Source organism: Octopus bimaculoides, chromosome 6 (assembly GCF_001194135.2).
Source record: "Octopus bimaculoides isolate UCB-OBI-ISO-001 chromosome 6, ASM119413v2, whole genome shotgun sequence".
Taxonomy (NCBI): domain Eukaryota; kingdom Metazoa; phylum Mollusca; class Cephalopoda; order Octopoda; family Octopodidae; genus Octopus; species Octopus bimaculoides.
Window position 1 is genome coordinate 66,367,934 of NC_068986.1, and position 19,160 is coordinate 66,387,093.

At 33.8% G+C, this 19,160-nt stretch overlaps 2 protein-coding genes across 6 annotated transcripts in view; one reads left to right on the forward strand and one right to left on the reverse strand.

Moving 5' to 3' along the window:
• The window catches only part of LOC106877209 (5-aminolevulinate synthase, non-specific, mitochondrial), a 112,360-nt gene extending 102,362 nt beyond the window's left edge, over positions 1 to 9,998 (forward strand). For all 4 annotated transcript variants that reach the window (XM_014926060.2, XM_014926061.2, XM_014926059.2 and 1 more), the window contains 4 exons: positions 1,730 to 1,909; positions 3,296 to 3,460; positions 8,472 to 8,740; positions 9,585 to 9,998. In XM_014926060.2, coding sequence (XP_014781546.1) covers positions 1,730 to 1,909; positions 3,296 to 3,460; positions 8,472 to 8,740; positions 9,585 to 9,803 — 833 coding nt within the window. In that variant the 3' untranslated portion in view covers positions 9,804 to 9,998. The remainder of the gene's footprint in view (positions 1 to 1,729; positions 1,910 to 3,295; positions 3,461 to 8,471; positions 8,741 to 9,584) is intronic.
• A 423-nt stretch (positions 9,999 to 10,421) lies between these two features.
• Positions 10,422 to 19,160, reverse strand: part of LOC106877211 (ubiquitin-conjugating enzyme E2 N) — a 43,778-nt gene continuing 35,039 nt past the window's right edge. For both annotated transcript variants that reach the window (XM_014926063.2, XM_014926064.2), the window contains exons 3-5: positions 18,549 to 18,693; positions 14,124 to 14,264; positions 10,422 to 11,984 (exon numbers count right to left, since the gene is read on the reverse strand). In XM_014926063.2, the coding sequence (XP_014781549.1) occupies positions 11,944 to 11,984; positions 14,124 to 14,264; positions 18,549 to 18,693 (327 nt within the window). In that variant the 3' untranslated portion in view covers positions 10,422 to 11,943. The remainder of the gene's footprint in view (positions 11,985 to 14,123; positions 14,265 to 18,548; positions 18,694 to 19,160) is intronic.

Here is a 19,160-nt window from a genome sequence, read left to right on the forward strand (position 1 = left end):
ACTGAATGTCCAGTCTTTTAGTTTTAACTTTGATGTGCTTTGCAATTTTTAAGTTAGTTAAACTAAAGCTGTTCTTTTTTTTTCTTTTGTAGTATTTTTAGATTTCCAGTTTATTACTTTCATATTCTTAACTCTTTAGATAGAAATCTGTATTTCTAAGTTCTATTTTTTGCTTAATTGTTAGTAACTTTAATACATAATATTAACAAGTTACAATTATAGTGCTTATAGCATTTAACCCTTTAGCATTCAGGTATTCTGTCAACTGTAATGCTTATTTATCCACATTTTTTTAATTACTCCTGGATTATCTCATAGCTTTAAGATTTCTATTGTATTATTATCTATTTTTGGCATGACTTTGTAGGATAGGTGGGAAAGGCCAGATCTAGTCTATTTGAATATAAAACAGCTAGAATATCTGAGCTTGATATGGTCGTTTTAAACATCAAAGGGTTAAATCAAAACTTAAATACATTAGGGTGCTAAAAATAGCCCAATGATTCACTGGCTAAATAACTGTATGCTTTCAGTCAAATATAAGAAATGTATTATTTATTAGTCTAATTACAAATAGGAGTTGAGGTGCCATAAACTGAGAAGTTTCAGCTGAAGGTTTTATGTATTGACTCTGCAGCTCTGCACTGCAAAGGATGGTGCGGGGAAAAAAATATGAGGACCTAATATATTAAATTTTTGCCACCTTTCCATATATTATATATATAGCTTGACATTTTGCACTCCCCTTTTTTATGTCATATTCTATATTGTAACTTTTGGGAATAATTAACAATTTTTTTCTAGTAGTGTTACCAAGGAGGGTTTTAGCTTTCATTTTATCTATGAAACTGGGTCCTAATCTCTGAAATTCTAAGTGGACTTTCATATCATTATTGACCATGATGTTTAAATGCTCTGGGATTTTGAAGACATTTTACATTGTTATTTTGTGTAATTTTAATGCTCAGACATTTCCTTAACAACTTTCTTATACTCAGACTTTCCTGCAAAATCTCATTGCTGCACACCATACAATTCAATCCTCTCTAGACACTTTACATATCTTCTTCACAACCAAAAAACTACTCACAAAGAGAGCATGTCTGATCATGTCTATGTTACCTATATAAGGAGTATTTATTTAACTAATTGATTGTGCTTACCCTATAACATATTTTCACACACTCACACACATTCATAGACAGATATGAAGGAATGCTGCAAAGTTCATGGCTTTAAGAGTATTGTGAAAGGCCTGGTTGGAGGTCCAACCTTTTGAGTCCTTTTATGGGGCTTAGAAAAACTGAAGGACCACTGCAGTAAGTGTGTGAATCAGAAAGGGAATATGTTCAATAAAATAGTAATTAACTGATCCTCCTGTATTTTCTTTTATCCAAAGCCATGGTTTCAATTCACAGACCAGGCATTGTGTTGTTCTTGAGCAAAGCACTTCATTTCACATTGTTCTGCAATCATTTCGTCATCTGACATGTGGCACACAGTGCACCTGTACAGGTAATATTGATTTGATGGAGGGAGTGAGCTTATGAGAAGACAAAAGTTTGATCAATATAAACAAATCATCTGTGTGGTTGTTCAGCAAGAAATTGCCAAACCTTCATACGTTGTCTAACAACAAGAGAGTCCATGATATATATATATATATATGAGTAAAAGAGTCAAAAGGAAGAGTATGTATATATGACTTGTTTTTTTCTTTCTGTTTTAGGCGTCCAACTTTTCTCTGATGCTGGTAATCATGCTTCTATGATACAGGGTATCCTCAATAGTAGAGCACCAAAGCATATTTTCAACCATAATGATCCTCTCCATCTTGAACAATTACTCAGGAAGGCTGATCCAGGCATTCCCAAAATTGTGGCCTTCGAGACTGTACATTCAATGAGTGGTATGCTTTTCTTGTTTCCCTTTTTTTTCTCATTACTCTTTATTAAGAAACAGTTATTGTGAACTTACATTATTTCAGAACTGATCACATGAACTTACTCTTCATCTACCCATGTTTTTCTCACAGTCCCTGATCTGCAATTGTTCAAACCCTAGTATCAATGAATCAATCTGACCAGTCATCAAGGTCATAGTCTAAGGTTAAGGCCACTTCCTTTGACTTATATATCAAAAATTTCTTCTTATTTTATAAAAACTTTCCATAACTAAGCAATGATTGAGCTCCTACAAATTAGAAACAGCAGCCAAATCTCAGTTGCATCTCATCATCTTAAAAGGAAACAGACACATTAGAAAAGATAATTCTAGATACCATCTCCCAAAAATGGGATGGTTTAACTGCTGGAATGCTTTTAATCATAGGTTTGCTCAACCAACTACTACTTTGTCTTTTTTTTATGCTACCTTCTGACCCCCTGGGTGCGTTTAGTAGAGTATACTCTGTTGTAAGCTTGCTAAAAAATATTTATTAGCAACAGAATCAATATTAGTACCGAGAAGTAATATTTATCCACACTTAAACATGGATGTTCTGTTAGAACAAACTATACTGTGGGAGATAAAACTCCCCACTAGCAATTTAAACAAGAGTGCATTTTGCACCAAAAGGCTGAGATGAGAGTTTCTTTCATGGTAACTGCTACTGTATACTTTGTCCTTAATGGACTGTTTCCTACTGCAAGACATGAGTTCCATTTTATTCCTGTTTTCAACTACCAATCTTGATGGAATAGGTTAACTGAGTACAGGCGTTTTGGCATCATAGACTGACACATACAGAGAAACAGACAGGCAATCAGAACTATTAAAATTTATTGAAATGATAAATGAAAGAGATAAAATATGGAGTTAGCTCATTTTTACATGTCATGCATACATAGAAAAGATTATTATTATTATTATTATTAACAAAAGATTTATTTTAAATATCGCAAAATGAAGCCTTCAACTTTTCAGTCAGTAATTATGAACGTCTCAGTTTTGTTTTTTGGTTGTTTTTTTTTTGCTCATTTAGTTCTTATGTAGAAGAAAAACTAAATATTTTCTGTGCAAAAGTGTTTCATACAAAATGGGTTTTGTGCAGAATTAACAGTGCCTTGCTCATTTGAAACAATACTGCCCTGTGTCAAAAGTCAAATTGCTGACTTTGGAGAGTGTAACTAGGATTAAAACTTTCTCATTTATACCAACAATGTAATGAATTATGTCTACATGTTCAGAATGAGAAAAGAGCAGCCATCCAATACAATATAAAAACTAAATTGCATTAAGAATGAACTTTATATTTTCTTTTATACAATGTTGTCTTATTTTATTTCTACATCAGGTGCTGTGTGTCCTCTTGAGGAACTCTGTGATATTGCCCATAGATATGGAGCATTGACATTTGTGGATGAAGTTCATGCAGTTGGTCTGTATGGAGAGAATGGAGCTGGCATTGGTGAAAGAGATGGCGTCATGCATAAAATGGATTTAATCACTGGGACTTTAGGTAATTCTTCAAAACAAAATAGTTTTACCACTAGTGTGCATTCATCAGGTTGTTGTCTTCTGGTTTTGTGCTTTTATTCATGCATTGTTGAGCTTAGGTTAAATAATTCCGTAGTAGATAATAATGTGTGGCTGTGTAGTAAGAAGTTTGCTTCCCAGCCACACAGTTATGGATTCAGTTCCACTGTGTGGCACATTGGGTAAGTTTCTTCTACTATAGCCCCAGGCCAACCAAAGTTTTGTAACTTGATTTTGTAGATGAAAACTAAAAGAAGCCCATTGTGTATATGTGTGTGGCAACTGGTATTGACTTATTTGTCTGTAACTTAGCAGTACAGCAAAAGAGCCCAATAGAATAAGTACTAGACTTTAATACTTAAGTACTGGATGCTGGTTTGTTTGACCAAAACCTTTTGTGATAGTGCTCCAGTATGGCCACAGTCCAATGATTGAAACAAAAGATAAAAGATTGTCAACACAACAATCAGTAAACTCAATGTAAAACTCTTAAAATTCTTAAAAGCACAGCCATGACTTTAAAGCTAAGAAGTTTACTCCACAACCAAGTATTTCTAGGTTCCTTCTCACTGCATGATACTTTATGCAAAAGTTTATTACCTTACCTTCAAGTCAACAAAGTCTTAGAAAATTGGTAGAAGATAACTGCAGAAACTCCTCCGAATATATATACAGGCACAGGCGTGGCTGTGTGGTAAGAAGCTTGCTTCCAAACCACATGGTTCCAGATTCAGCCCCTCTGTGTGGCACCTTGGGCCAGTGTCTTCTTTAATAGCCTCAGGCCAACCAAAGCCTTGTGAGTGAATTTGGTAGATAGAAACTGAAAGGACCCTGTTGTATATATATATGTGTGTGTGTGTGTGTGTGTGTGTTTGCCCCCACCCCACACCATCAATAGACAACCGATATTGGTGTTTATATGTCCCCATAACTTGGCAGTTCAGCAAAAGAAACCAATGGAATAAGTACTAGGCTTACAAAGAATAAGTGCTTGAGTCAATTTCTTCGACTAAAAAACCCTTAAAGGCAGTGATCCAGCATGGCCACAGTCAAATGACTGAAACAGGTAAAAGAAATAATAAAAAAATAGATGGTGGGGTTGTATATTGGTGGAGGATAACAGAATCAATGTGCCAAGCAAAAAAACCTCTTGATATAGGATTCTAATATTTTATGTCCAAATAGAGGCCCTTTTTTTTTTCCTTGGTAAATTAAGTACCAATGTATTGAATTTAATATAACCGATTAAATTCTTTGAAAACAAAAGTCCATCATAGCTGCTATCCAGTGACTGAAACCAGTAAAAGAATATTGACAAAGAAACACTTAAAGTATTAAACAACATTTTATCTTATTTAATAAGTAAAATAGAATTAAACAGTATACTATTTCATCTTTGGCTGTTGCTAAAATGGATGATGAAATTTTGTCTGGTTTGCTAATGGTTTTGCCAGCTCACTGCCCTAACAAGTAATGTAATAATAGTTAAACAAGGCAGCAAGCTGGCAGAAACGTTAGCATGCCGGGTGAAATGCTTAGCGGTATTTCGTCTGTCTTTACATTCTGAGTTCAAATTCCGCCGAGGTCGACTTTGCCATTCATCCTTTCGGGGTCGATAAACTAAGTAAGAGTTGTGTACTGGGAATCGATCTAATCGACTAGCCTCCTCCCACAAAATTTCGGACCTTGTGCCTTGAGTAGAAAAGAATAATAGTTAAAACTTGAGTCAAATTCCATGTCTAACAAAGTTGCTTCCCTTAAACTCTGCTTCCATCTAGGAAGTGACTTTGTGCAATGCAGAACGTTAAGTGCAGGTAAAATGTCCTTACTGTATATCCAATGTTAAATGATGACGGTACATGGGATGCAGTGATGTCAAAAGCAGGTTGTCAGAGAAGGATTTCATATTTAGCAGATATACAGGATGCTGTTAGGAGTAACAGTGCCCATGTAATTAGTTTGCTTTTTTTTCAACTACCTGGAAGGCACCCTAGAACACCAAAATGAGATCAACACTGGTTACCAATTGTGGAGGTGATCAAAAAACAGAGTAGCCATCATCATCATTTAGCATTTACTTTCCATGTTGGCATGTGTTAGACGGTTTGACTGAAACTGGTAAGTTGGAGAGCTGCACCAGGTTCCAATCTGATTTGGCCTGGTCTCTACAGTTGGATGCTCTTTCTAATGTCAACCACTCCAAGAGTGTAATGGGTGCTTTTCACATGCCACTGGTGCCAGTTACACAACACAGGCATTGGCCACAACTATGATTTCACTTGGGTCAACAAGTCTTCTCAAGCACAGTATATCGCTAAAGATCTTGGTCACTTATGGCTTCCATGAGGCTTGATTGAAAGGTGCTTCTTACTCACCACTGGCACGGGTGACAACCATGACAGAGTTAAAGAAAGAAAATGAATAGCATAATACCTCTTTGCTGGCGACAAATGAAGGAAAAATCGTCTGATACTTGTGTATGAAGTGCAATATTGCATGGTTGCCAAAGGAGGGCATTGATTGCCCATGTTCAATTGTATTGCCATGCATGACAGTACACAGTTGAGCTGTAAGAAAATCTGAGTATAAATAGAATCAGCTTTGAAAGAATGTGATGTATAAGAAAGATCACTGAGTAAAGTAGTAGCAAACTATCCAATGGGTAGAGTAACAAGGGACTGCAAAAAGGAGAACAATTATGTAACTTTTAGGCTACAATTAATTTTTCGACCTTTATTTAGAGAAAGAAGATACCCATGGGTACGTACCTGAAACAGAAAGAGAACCATAATTTGTTTTGTTTCAATGTCAATCCAAATTGAGAGGGGAAAAAAAAAAAGTGATTAATCCCGCCAATAAAAGCAGGGGAGATAACCACGAAACTTAAAAAAAAGTTGCATTTTAGTCTGGCGACATTATTTCTCAATGAACATCTATTACAGTTGTCATTATGCTGTCAATGATCAGATTTACTCCACATTGCATCCTACTTTTCATTAATTGTATATTAAAAATTTCTTGGGTGTCAACATTTGTTATCTCCAACTTTACTATTTTTAATAATTTAGTTCTACATTGATGAACTCAGATGTAGCTCATTATCTGTCAGTCATTAACACTTGATAATTTAGTATCTCTGCAATTAGATGAACTAAAACAATGTAGAATAAAGTATCCTGCTCAGAAATATAAACCACCTAAGAAAGATATGAACTTTAAACCTGAGCAGTCAGTCTCACTACATGGCAATTTGCAGAGAAGTGCTCAACGAAGCAAAGGCTAGCTATGTCTGGAATAATAAATCTAGGATATACATGCTTACCTGTATTGGCTATTTCAAGGCTGACCTGAGACTAATTACTTTAAAGCTCTGAGAAGGTAATTTGATCATCATTTTAATGCTTGAACATGTCAGGTGAGATTACATTGGATTGGAGTTTCCTACAGCTGTAGGACCTTTCTCATACCAACCCTTACTTGCTCCCAAGCAAGGTAATAATCTCTCCCATTTCCGAGAGAATGGGAAACAGACAACACTGAATGACCTTTTGTTTACAAAGATGGTGCAACATACCACAAAACCCAGACACGCTTTCATGGTTGAGTGCAAGCAAAGGCCACCATCTGTATGAAAGTGAGACTTATTTACAATCAATGAATGTGCAATTAACTCACAGTAACTACTGAAATTTTTAGGGGGGTGGGGGTGGGATAGTAGATTACATCGACCCCAAAAAGATGTAAGGCAAGTCAACCTCAGCAGAATTTGAACTCAGAATGTAAAGACAGGCAAAATACCATTAAGCATTTTGCTTGGCATGCTAACAATTCAGCCAGCTCACTGCCTTGAAGATAACTAAAGTCTTGAGATTATTTTCCTAAGCTATTTCTAAATGAGAATTTTAACCATCAACATAAATTAATGTTCCATAATTCATTGTTTGTTGAGTTTTCTAGTGTACATTTAAAAAGTTAGAGAGCCCAAATTAATGTAACAAAAATCAATTTAAGGGAATAAACTCATCATGGAAAAAAATAAATTCCATTTTAATATTTCCTGTTTCTCATGGTATGTATTTCTGAAAGTATTCTAGTCCAAGACAAAGCAGTGTCAGGGTGAGATATAAACTGTTGATGTAAATATGCTGGCATTGTATCAATGCAGCCATCTGTGAGTCTCAAATAACTACTTCAATGAACAGTAATTTCAACACAATACTGAAGACAATCTGCTGTTGGTGGTGTTGGCTACATTTCATTAACTATGGTAGAGAAGTAATTACATTGCAGTTAAAACTAATACAACAGCTGGTTGGACTGGATTGACCAGCTTTGTATAACTAGCTGAAATGAGGTGCTAAATATAGCTGATCTAACCTATATTAAGACTGAAAAACAAAAATCTTTAAAATAAAAGCTTTCACTGATGTCATATTCAGTGGGTTTACATGAATTAATGAATGGGAGCAATGGGAAAACAAAAGTAACTAATGATCTTATGAACCGCCTGTTTTTCTCTCTCGAATCAAGGTTATAAAAATCTTAAGGAACTGCCCAGCTAAGGAAACTCCAGTTTACTAGAGAAGAGAGGGGGGTCCTGAATTGATTTTTTTTTTTTTTTAATGACTAATCTCTAAACCCAAACTAATTAGCTCTCTATATATTTCCATCTTATTACAAGCTAATTTCCTGATTTCAAACAGATTTGTATACTTCTTATAAAGACCCCCAAGCTGTATGAATTTGAATTTAACTTCTATGCCCGAACCCAGAGAAAGTTTATCTCCAACTTGTCCAGAGTTCAAATACTTTTAGGAGATTATTTAATCTCTTATACCCAACCACCAAAATTTGGCATCGTGCCTAATGTTATATATATAAAAAAAAACTTTTTGAGTTTTTTTTTTTTTTTTTTGCTTTCCTCATGTCAGTATTCTGATCTAAAAGAAATATTTCATATGTAAAGTCAAAATTCTTTCTATTCTATCACACAGGAAAAGCTTTTGGTAACATTGGTGGTTATGTTGCTAGTACTGCACAAGCTATTGATATGATTCGAAGCTACGCATCAGGTTTTATCTTCACCACATCTTTACCACCAACAATACTTGCTGGTGCCACTGCAGCTATTCGCATTCTCAGGAATGATGAAGGAAGAATGCTAAGATCAAAACACCAAGCTAATGTCAAATATCTCAGAGATAGATTATTGGAAATTGGTATCCCAGCAGTGCAGTGTCCCAGTCATATTATTCCCATACATGTAAGCAAAGTATTTATGATTTTTTTTTTTTTTTTTTTAAACAAGCTTATTGTATAGGTATAAAAACAAAATTTAGAATCCAGTCAAGCAATAAAATGCTTGGTATCTAATATTTAAAGCAAAACATCTGTAAAAATCCTTTCAATTTTCTAAGATTTACACTTACAAAGGATATAGTGAATGTGGGAACAGGGGGGATTAGACTCTAGCGTTTATGCTTTTCCCACTATCACAGGTTCAGAGAGGAATTTAAGTATTCAAATTTAAGTATTCAATTATGTTTTATATATTGTCTAGGAACACTGATCAATTTATTCAGCTTACTCTGAGCCTGCATCCACATACCATGGAAAGACGATAGGTTAATGTGTGTAACAAGATTGCAGTACAATGAGAAGAATATATAACCTTGAATGCAAAAATAAAAATATCTTGTTTCACAACATTCAAACTAAATATTTCAGGAAACCAATTTTAAAATGAAAGGCGAGGGGAAAAAGAAAAAAAGGATCCAGATAAGCAGTTGCTGAATACCATGGTATAAGTGATGTCTGATTCTGAATGAAAATTGAGTTATTACTCAAGATTTTTAAAATCTTTTAAATAGGTTGACTATAGCTGAAAGATCAAGGTGCCTAATCATAATATATAATAGTCTTGAAATTTAAGTTTCACTCTGACCAAAAAGCTGGTAACAGAAAAAACACCTATTAATGAAAAGTCTTTCAAACACTTTGAGTTAATGTAAAACTAAGTTATTGGTAGATTAATTTTCTCTCTAAATCTAATTTTAATAATGCACTTTAATAACTCTACTTGGTGGATTTCTTTATTTCATATACAGATAGGAGATCCAAAAATGGCAACTACCATTTGTAATGAACTGATGTCCAAACACAACATCTATGTACAAGCAATTAACTATCCTACAGTTCCTCAAGGAGAAGAAAAGCTGCGAGTGGCCCCAACTCCTCATCACAGCAGAGATATGATGGATAATTTTGTTGATTCTTTAATCAATGTTTGGCTCAGTCACGACCTTCCTCTGAATCCCCAGAAGTAGTCTATGTCAGATCAGAAATGGTAATTACATGCTCAACTCAAGGGCACAAAATATCATTTCAACACAAAAAACTTCAGAACTAGATTCAGTTTAGTTCTGAAGAAATTTTGTTAACCACTATACTAACAGTAAGTTTTAAAAAAAGTCAAATACGAAAGTATTTCATAATCTGCAAAATAAAAGCATAAAATATAATAGTTTTATTTTGTTTTTTTATTCTATATTGAATTCAGTATTTGTATGTTGTCATTTGAGAGATTCTATTTTTCACAGCTTTGTCTGAACATACTGAACTCTGAACAATTTAAAACAGATAACACATGCTTTTTAAGAAAATACAGGCTAAAATTTCTCCCTTTTTCGTTCTCTTAAAGAACAAGATTTTCTATGACAAATCACATCCTGTACAGTAAAAACCGAAACAAGATCAAAAATTAGTAAAAAGACGACTTTTAAGTGGCATTCAATTGACTGTGTAAGAAATTATTCACTTATCAAACAGAATAATGAAATTTATATGCACACAAAGCTAACAAATAATATCATTAAAAAAAAAGTTGTTTTTTTCCAACTACATTGAAGGTTGTAGAAGCTTAAATTAAAAACTCAATGTTAAACAAAGTTGGATTCAGTTTTAATATTTCATCAAAGCTGTTTAACAAACAAATGAAAAGTTTCTTACAGAAGCAGAGGTAACACGAGATGGGTTTGATGATGGATTTAATTTAAAGAATCAGCTTTTGCCAGTTAATAAGCCATCTTCAAACAGAATAAAACTAACAAAGTTGCATCATTTGTTAATTTTTTTTCTTTTTTTTTTTTTTCTTTGTGAACACCAAAATTCAAATTATATACTGGTTTAATCAGCTGGATGGAACAAAATATCTCACCTTGTTTAAATCATCAGAATTGAAGAAACCTACATTGACTATTACAGTACAGCTTCATGTTGATAAGAACAATTAGCAGCTCACCTCTCCACAAATTTTTTTCAGTCACAAATATTAAAAAGTAGGGCCAAGGGGGTTATTCCTAAATACTTAAATATATAGAAATACAATTTAACCAAGAATGGATTATATGATGATGACTAGAGAATATTTGCTTTTAAATATATATATATATATAAAATTAGAGCAATAGCTACAAGAGTGAAACTGATTTAATAATTGAGTATTAAAATAACTTGTGATAAGATTTTTTTTTAAAATTATACTTTTCAATATAATTTACGCAATTTTCCCTCCCCTGTTAATCTATGGAATGAAATAGCTGAGAGTGAAGAGAGAAACCACACTAGCTAGCAGTAATAATTAGATGTTTTTATTTCAAGTAAATCAGCTGTAGAGAATTAGGAGTGTAATTTTCACTCTATAAACTACAATATCAGCTTAGAAACAGTAAATGGGAGATAATTTCTTTCAAATCCAATAACCAACCAGTTTAATTAACATTGGTTGGTTCTCCAAAATCTGCTTTCAAAAATTGTGAGGAAACAAACAAATAAGAAAAAGAAAAAAAGGATGGGGGGAACCTGATTTCTTTTTGAAATTATTTTATTATAGATTTTTCTATATAATTTTATATATATATATATATATATATATATATATATATATACATACATACATACACACACATATACATATATATATAGTTCTTATTTTTTATTTTTTTTTATTTTTTAAAATTGTGTTGCAACCAGCAGTGGTAATAGTGGAAATTAAAGTGGTCAGCAGACCACTTGTGTAGGCCATCTTTGGCAAATAGCCAATTGATAGATGTGTCGTGGGAAGGGGCAGAAGTCCACTGTTTGATGCTGCACTGTCTGGTCCATCTGTCAGTCGGTAAGGATAAGGGATATGGATGCAGCACATATCACAAGGCCCAAGAAAGTGGGAGGAAGGACCTACCGACTAAAACCAAATACTATTTATAGAAAGCAACAGCCATTGCTCAAAGTCCTGGACAGATGTGACACCAGGCGGAACTTTTTTGTTTGTTTGTTTGTTTGTTTTGTTTTGTTGTGTTTTGTTTGTTTTCAAATTGGTGATATTATAGTCATCGTTGCTGTCTTGTGTCATTGTCGTCATCATTTTACTGTCTCTTGCTGCCACATCAGCTGATATTTCTTTGCAGCTCACACAGTATTCTGAGCATAAAGCTGAGTCCATTCACGAGCTACAGGAAAAAATACAATAAAATCCACAATAAATTAAAGAATTTTGACAATAACTGAATACTATAAATTCTTTGCGAAAATTTTTTTAACTGGCAGTCTACTGAACATTTCAATTTCAGAGCTATTCAAGACCTCTCAAATCTCTTAAATTACTTCCTATATCTTGAAAAAACAATGGGCATGTTAGACAACTTTGACATTTTAAACTAAGTTACAAAGAGCATATCCAACTGTCTCTGTAATGACAAAGGACTGCATGAAGATTGGAATGGGATTTAGGATTAAATAAGATTGAGCAACTCCAGGAATCCACCAAAATCTTTATACAATATATTTAAAAACATACAAATAACACATACAGAAAATACAAAGGTGAAATGCAACTGAAACATCAAATATCATAAGATTGCAGCCTCGGTTTAGAATATACTACTCTTCAATAAAATAAGAGGATCAAATTTTTTTTTTTTTTTTAATATCTATCTTCCACAGTACTCAATGTAGCAGCTTACAATTATTACAATAATTAACCAGCTCACATAATTCCACATACAGCCATTCACATTTGATTATATTGGCTGCTAAATCATGACTAAACAACATAAGACATATTTAAATTCAAAACTTAAAATTTCTTTATGTGTATCTAACAGAACACACAATTTATTTCAATGCCATCCTTGTTTCAAAATATATCTAGACCGTAATTCCATCATGAATACAAACATTTAAATATGGATACAACACCGACTTACTGGACACTGATGGTCTAGAACTTCTTATAATCTGCACAAATTTTTGAGCAGGAACTTTAAATTTCTGTGGCGGTCCGATTAGGTTTACTGGGCTGCTGTGTTTAATAGTACACTATTAATAAACTCGTATCATTTATATTGATGTATAGATACTTGTATTTCATCTAATTATATAAATAAATTCAATACTTAATTTAGACGTGATCACTCCTATTGTGAAAAAAGTCAGTAATCCTGAAGTGTTCTGGAACCAAAGGTTCCACGAAATTGATGTACTTATATTTTGCTTTCATAACAGATAATCTACAAGTTGTTCTTGACACTATATGAAACAATACTTCTTTTCTAAATAATAATCTTCAGTGATTATCTGCCTACTAGTAATTTAAGCAGAATTACTTCAACTCCAGGACTAATGTACATCATTAGCCTTACTATCTCAACTAAACTATTGTTTCTCTTTAAAGTAACTATATTTTTGTATTTGGTCTTTCATGAATATCTCTGTGCCTTGTGCAAGTGTCTTCTACTATACCTGGCCAACAAATGATTTGTGAGAGCATTTGGTAGACAGAAACTGTGTGGAAGTCGATCATGTATGAATACATATAGACACACAAACATGCATTTGTGTCTGTATTTACCACAGACACCACTTGACAATCCATGTTGGTTTGTTTACATCCTCTTGTAGTTCAGCAAAAGAAACCAATAGAATAAGTACTAGACTTAAGAATTTAAAACCTAAGTTGACTTGTTTGACTAAAACCACTCCAGATGGTGCTCCAGTCTAATGAGTGAAACAAGCAAACAATAAAAGATACCTTAATTTCAATACTGATTTTTATATTCAACCTCTTAACCTTGAACAAAGTTTGAAAAACAAAAAAGATTTTTCAATAAGATAATTATTTTAAATTTCCTACACTAAAGTACTTTTGAAATGTTTTAAAAATCAAAAATTAAAATAATCACTAATTTCACAGTGTGAAGAAGGAAAAGGATATCAAAAAAAAAATTTATTCCAGAATTCAGGTACAAATTAGTGCGGTTCTTGAAGCATCTTGCATAATAATACCATTTGGTAGTAGTTATTTTCTCTCTAGAAGCTATCAACTGAATTATAATCAAGCAATGCAAGATAAAGTGCCAGTCAATTATAGGATTCTGTCACTGCTTACAGTAGTAAACTGTCTATCACGACTGCTAAGAAGTCAAATGGACTGAACAGTCTTTACCACTACTTAAAGAAAAGAAAGCTACTCTTTCTCCAATATATTGGCTCATCCAGAAATGTATAAACATATTAAATTAAAATATAATGCACACATATGGATCATAAAAATCTGAAGACAATATTGATAAAGAACTTGGTTAAGTCACCTTTCTGAATTGCTGCTGCCTCATTTAGTTTCCATTGTTCTGCTACATCATTTGCTAAGGGATCATCTGGGTTTGGGGCACTGAGTAGTGCTTGAATAGACAGAAGAACAGTACGAATCTGCAATGCTGGACTCCATTTATCTGAAACATTTAAAGTAATCATACAAAATAACTGAGAATGGCTGGTACTACAATAACAGTCGATTGGTAAACCAACAATAGTCAATGAAAATAAAGAAAATGTTAAAAATTTTTTAAATAGGTATGTTCATAATACACTGTAGGAATTTTATTTAATTAAACACCTAATCAATTTTCTCTTAAATTTACTTCAACTATTGTTGTGATGTACCTACGTATAGTTACAACTGAGTGAGTATATCAACCAGAAAGGTATGCAAATGTAATACAGTTCCTCACAAAAAAAAAAAAGTAACAGCCACTTCAAACACACTAACATGAAAAAATGAATATAAAACAACAAGAAAATTTAAACAAAAAGCAATGGTTTTTGCTAGAACATCTGCTATAATTACATATGGTCTGATATACAATATATTATTACATCCATTATACAATCAAGAATGACTTCTCTTATGTGAATACAATGAATGTTTGAAATATTGCCAGCAACCAAATTCATACAAACACACATGGGCTAAAATAGTGATGAACACAAGATAAACTTGACCCCAAAAGCCAACCCTGTTATTCATTGTGTAAAATTAAATAATAAATATCAAATCTAATGTGCAAGATTCTGTCTAGCTCAACTGAAAAATAACCAAATATTCCCTAAAGTACTTGAAATTGTTGAGAAAATTATCAATAAAAAGCTTAAAAGAAGGATATACTTTTATGAAGTCTAACAAATTTAATGGTGTTATAAATTTAGTTTCAAATGTGTAATAGACTATAGGGGGTTCCTATAAGGTTGTTATCCACCCCTGATTGGAACTCTTCCGTATGACATGTACGCATGCTCAGTGACTTGCTTTAACTTCCGGCATCTATTTCTAGCATATAGAGTCCACTTTTGCTGGTCATTCTCTGTGTGTGTGTGTGTGTGTGTGTGTGTGTGTGTGTGTGCGTGCGTGTGTGCGTGTGCGTGCGTGCGTGTTTTTTTTGATTGATTAAATAATAAATTTACATCATTGAATCTAATATTCCTCTAATTATTAGACTTTATAGTGTGACTGTCTCTTCTACACCTCATCATGCTCATGGCCAAATCAGTGAATGGTTGCTGAAAGCACATTGGGCAATACTTCACCAAGAGGAGATATAAGCTTCTGCTTATTCCTGTCTGAAGTATCGTCCGATACTTCAGACTTATCATCCGGTGAATTTACTTTGTTGACATTCTTCATCGACAGAATTTTTATACCTTTCAACCTTTCAATCAAGTCCACCTTTCTTCCAGTAACATACTGTCCATATAATCTTAAATATTTCTTTAACTCAGGCACAGTAAGTACTTCGATAGCTGAATCATCAAGCTGCTTTATATCCATGATAAGACGTAAAACAATAACAATGGCGGGGATAGTCTGCGGAAGTTTAATTGTCTACATGTAGCGCCGCCTAGCCAAGGGAGATAACCTACTTATAGGAAAGCCCTATAGTCATGTATAAATTTGAATTTAAATCATCCCCAAGTCTTAATTGCTTCAGTCCAAAACTATATCTGGCATTTTCAAAGTTATGAATACTATTAACTGATAGATCAGTGACAAACACCGAAGCTGCTAGGAGTTTATATTTAATATAACACATCATTAATCCTTTACCATTTAAACCAGCCTTATGCAGCCAAAATATACTACTTGCTTTATATTCAGATTGGACAGATCTGCCCTGACCAACACACACACCTACCCTACAATGTCATTCTAAAAATAAACTACCCCATCATAAAAATCTTGAAGCTATAGAATAATGCGTGATTAACTCAAATCAATGAGAACAAGCACTGCATTTAACAGAATAATCTGAATGCTAAAGTGTTAATATTTAAAGAAAAATCCATCAGAAATTCTTCAAAGCTAGTAATAATTTTATGAGATATGATAATCTTATTTCCTTTGACATTATAAAAATACAATCACCACAAATATATCAAGGTAGAATCCTTGCACTATACCCTCTCTAACTCAATACACATGTTAAAGCTCATATGATCTCTCATAGTAACTCAATATACAAAACCAAGTTTGCATTTCCAAAAACTAGACAGTTACTGACTCTCTATAAGGCACAAGTGGAACATTAGATATCTAAAACATTGCAGCTGCTATATACATAAACATACTACCTCATCATCATTTAACATCTGCTTTCTATGCCAGCAAAGGTTGGATAGTTCGGCAGGAACTGATGAGCCAGAAGATTGCACTGAACTCTAATGCCTGCTTTGACATGGTTTCTGTGGTTGGATGCCCATCATAATGCCAACCACTTTAACATATAAAAGTAAAATAAATGATTCACCTCACTACAACCAATAGCCCACAGATGTAGTGTTTCATTTTGTTAACACTTTTACTTTCACTAAAATAGTGTTCTGCTCCTCTGAACCAGCAAGCTGCTCACTATTGTTGTCCAAACCTACAACATGCTCTCATCTGTATATCTCTCCCAGAACTCTGCATTAAATAAGTTTCCCAATCAATCTTTCCCAGAAGTGCAGCTCTTGTCAATTTTATTGCAGCTTATGTTTTTCATACAAGCATCAATCTATTTTTCAGTTGAACATAAACCAAACCAATCCCCCTATCAACCTGGAGAAGACCTAAAAAAAAAAGAAGGTGGGGGGTCACAAACATCCTTACTCCTTCAACTAAACAAACATCATTGGCCACAAGAGCTCAAGCACACAATACAAAAATATGTCCTACAAAAAAGGGGGAGTGCAGAATGTCATGCCATATATATAACAAATGGAAGGGTGGCAACAATGTAATATATTAAGACAAGTTAAAGGTTTAGTACAGAAAATAAATATAGTTTACCTACCTATATATGAGTGAGAAGCATTTATGTAGGTCGATCAAAACGCCCACAAGACTGACCACTCCAACCAACTTCTACAAATTAGGTTCACCAAATTTGCCTGCCAACATCCTTAGTTTTGACTGATTCTCAAAGTTTTTCACAACAGCACATCTTTAGCTGCTGTCAGACTTCTTGTGTAGGGTTTTTACCAAAAATGTATCATATTAGTGTTCAATGTACTAATCACCTTCTCAATAATCAAAATATGCTTTTGCTCCTCTTCAGCTTAATCTGCATCAAGTTCTCATTACTGTAGGTCAAATACCTTTCTGTAGAGGATTTCAAGCAGCCTGTTTGTTTTTTAAACAAGGACCATTCGTTTCCTTTTGTACTCCCCACAGCAGTTTCCTACCTTTCTCCAAGCTACATTTCCACTCCATTATCTCAAGACAATTCTAACCGCTACACAGAGCCACTTGCTAGCCTTATGCATTTGTGAGTTCTCAGTACTCTACTTCATCGCCCACCACCTTTCCCACTGTACTGGTGACACTGAGGCCAGGACAATTCCACCTGTCTTTTCTTTCACTCTAACTACCGATGGAACTGCAACTGGTGGTACTCTGCAAATAACAGTAGCAGCTGACACAGTCTTCATTCACCCCTGACGCCTGCCTCTGTGGTTGTTATTGCTGCCTTTGCTGTCTAGTTTCGTTTTAACACTTTTGGACAGAAAGCCCTCAAGTGGTTTTTACTGGGTTTTCTGCCCTGCACTTCTAGTCTAACTGACTATTTCTCTTCTCTCGCAAAGAGTTACACTCCAAATAGGATATGGGTAAATGTTGAGTATGAAAGTACGAGGTACCATTGCACTCAACAGTTTCCCATTGTGTGCCACAAAGATAAGCCAAAAGTCAACATTAGTACCAATATCTCTGGACAAAACCTACCTTTTTCTTAACTGAATAGCATTCAAAATGACCATATCTGGCCAAAACATTCTAACCAGCCAGATCCAGCCTCTCACACATACCCTAAAACATCATTCTAAAAATAGTCACATCATCAAAATCTCAAAACTGCAATATAATGCATGATTAATTCAAAATCATATGAATAAATAAGCATGAGGTTTGACAGTAATCTGAATACTAAGGGGTTAAAGTAGTCCTAGAAGAAAATACCTCCAAAGTGGAGTTTTGTGAAGACACATCAACAGCAAACCACATAGGTTCATGTCTAGACATTTTGTGGGAAGGGAGTAGTCAATTATATCACCTGCAGAAGTTGAATTTGGATGGACTTAGAATCAGAACCTGATGGATGAACAAGGGTCTTGTCTAACGCTACTGATTCTACCAATTTACTTCTCTAATAATAATAATAAACTCTGATATTGGCACAAAACAACAATAATAAATAAACGCTTACCTTTTAGAATATCTAGACATATCCTGCCAAGTTTATCTATATTTGGATGATATATTTTTGTCAGAAATCTCACTTTTGGTGCTGACATAGGATATTCTTCCGGAAGAAAGAGTTCTAGATTAAAAACACCTCCCTCATATGGAGACTGGAAGAAAAATCAAAAAGTTAAGATTAAATAATATTAAAATTGGAGATATAATAAAAAAATATTGGTTTCAATATATCCTGTAACAATAATTTAGCTATAGTTCAATAGCCTTATTCTACATTGATCTTTTCTAACTGCATAACTTACAAGGGTTCTTACATTCTTATTACAAGCCCCCACCACACAGGTTTCTCTTACACTGTGTCATAGTCATTAGTAATAAATCTCAGTCTACTCTCATTATAAATCCACTAAACAAAATTACTTTGAAAGGAATGAAAAATTAAAATATTTAGCTCCATAAATACCACTTTTTCTCTCCCTTGTTAAGCTTATTTCATAAGATTTCACCTTTCCTAGGTACGTATGTAACTAATTTCTTTTATCACCTAGTGAAGAAAGGGCAGAGAGAGAGAGAGAGAAAGAGAGAGAGAGAGAGAGAGAGAGAGAGAGAGAGAGAGAGA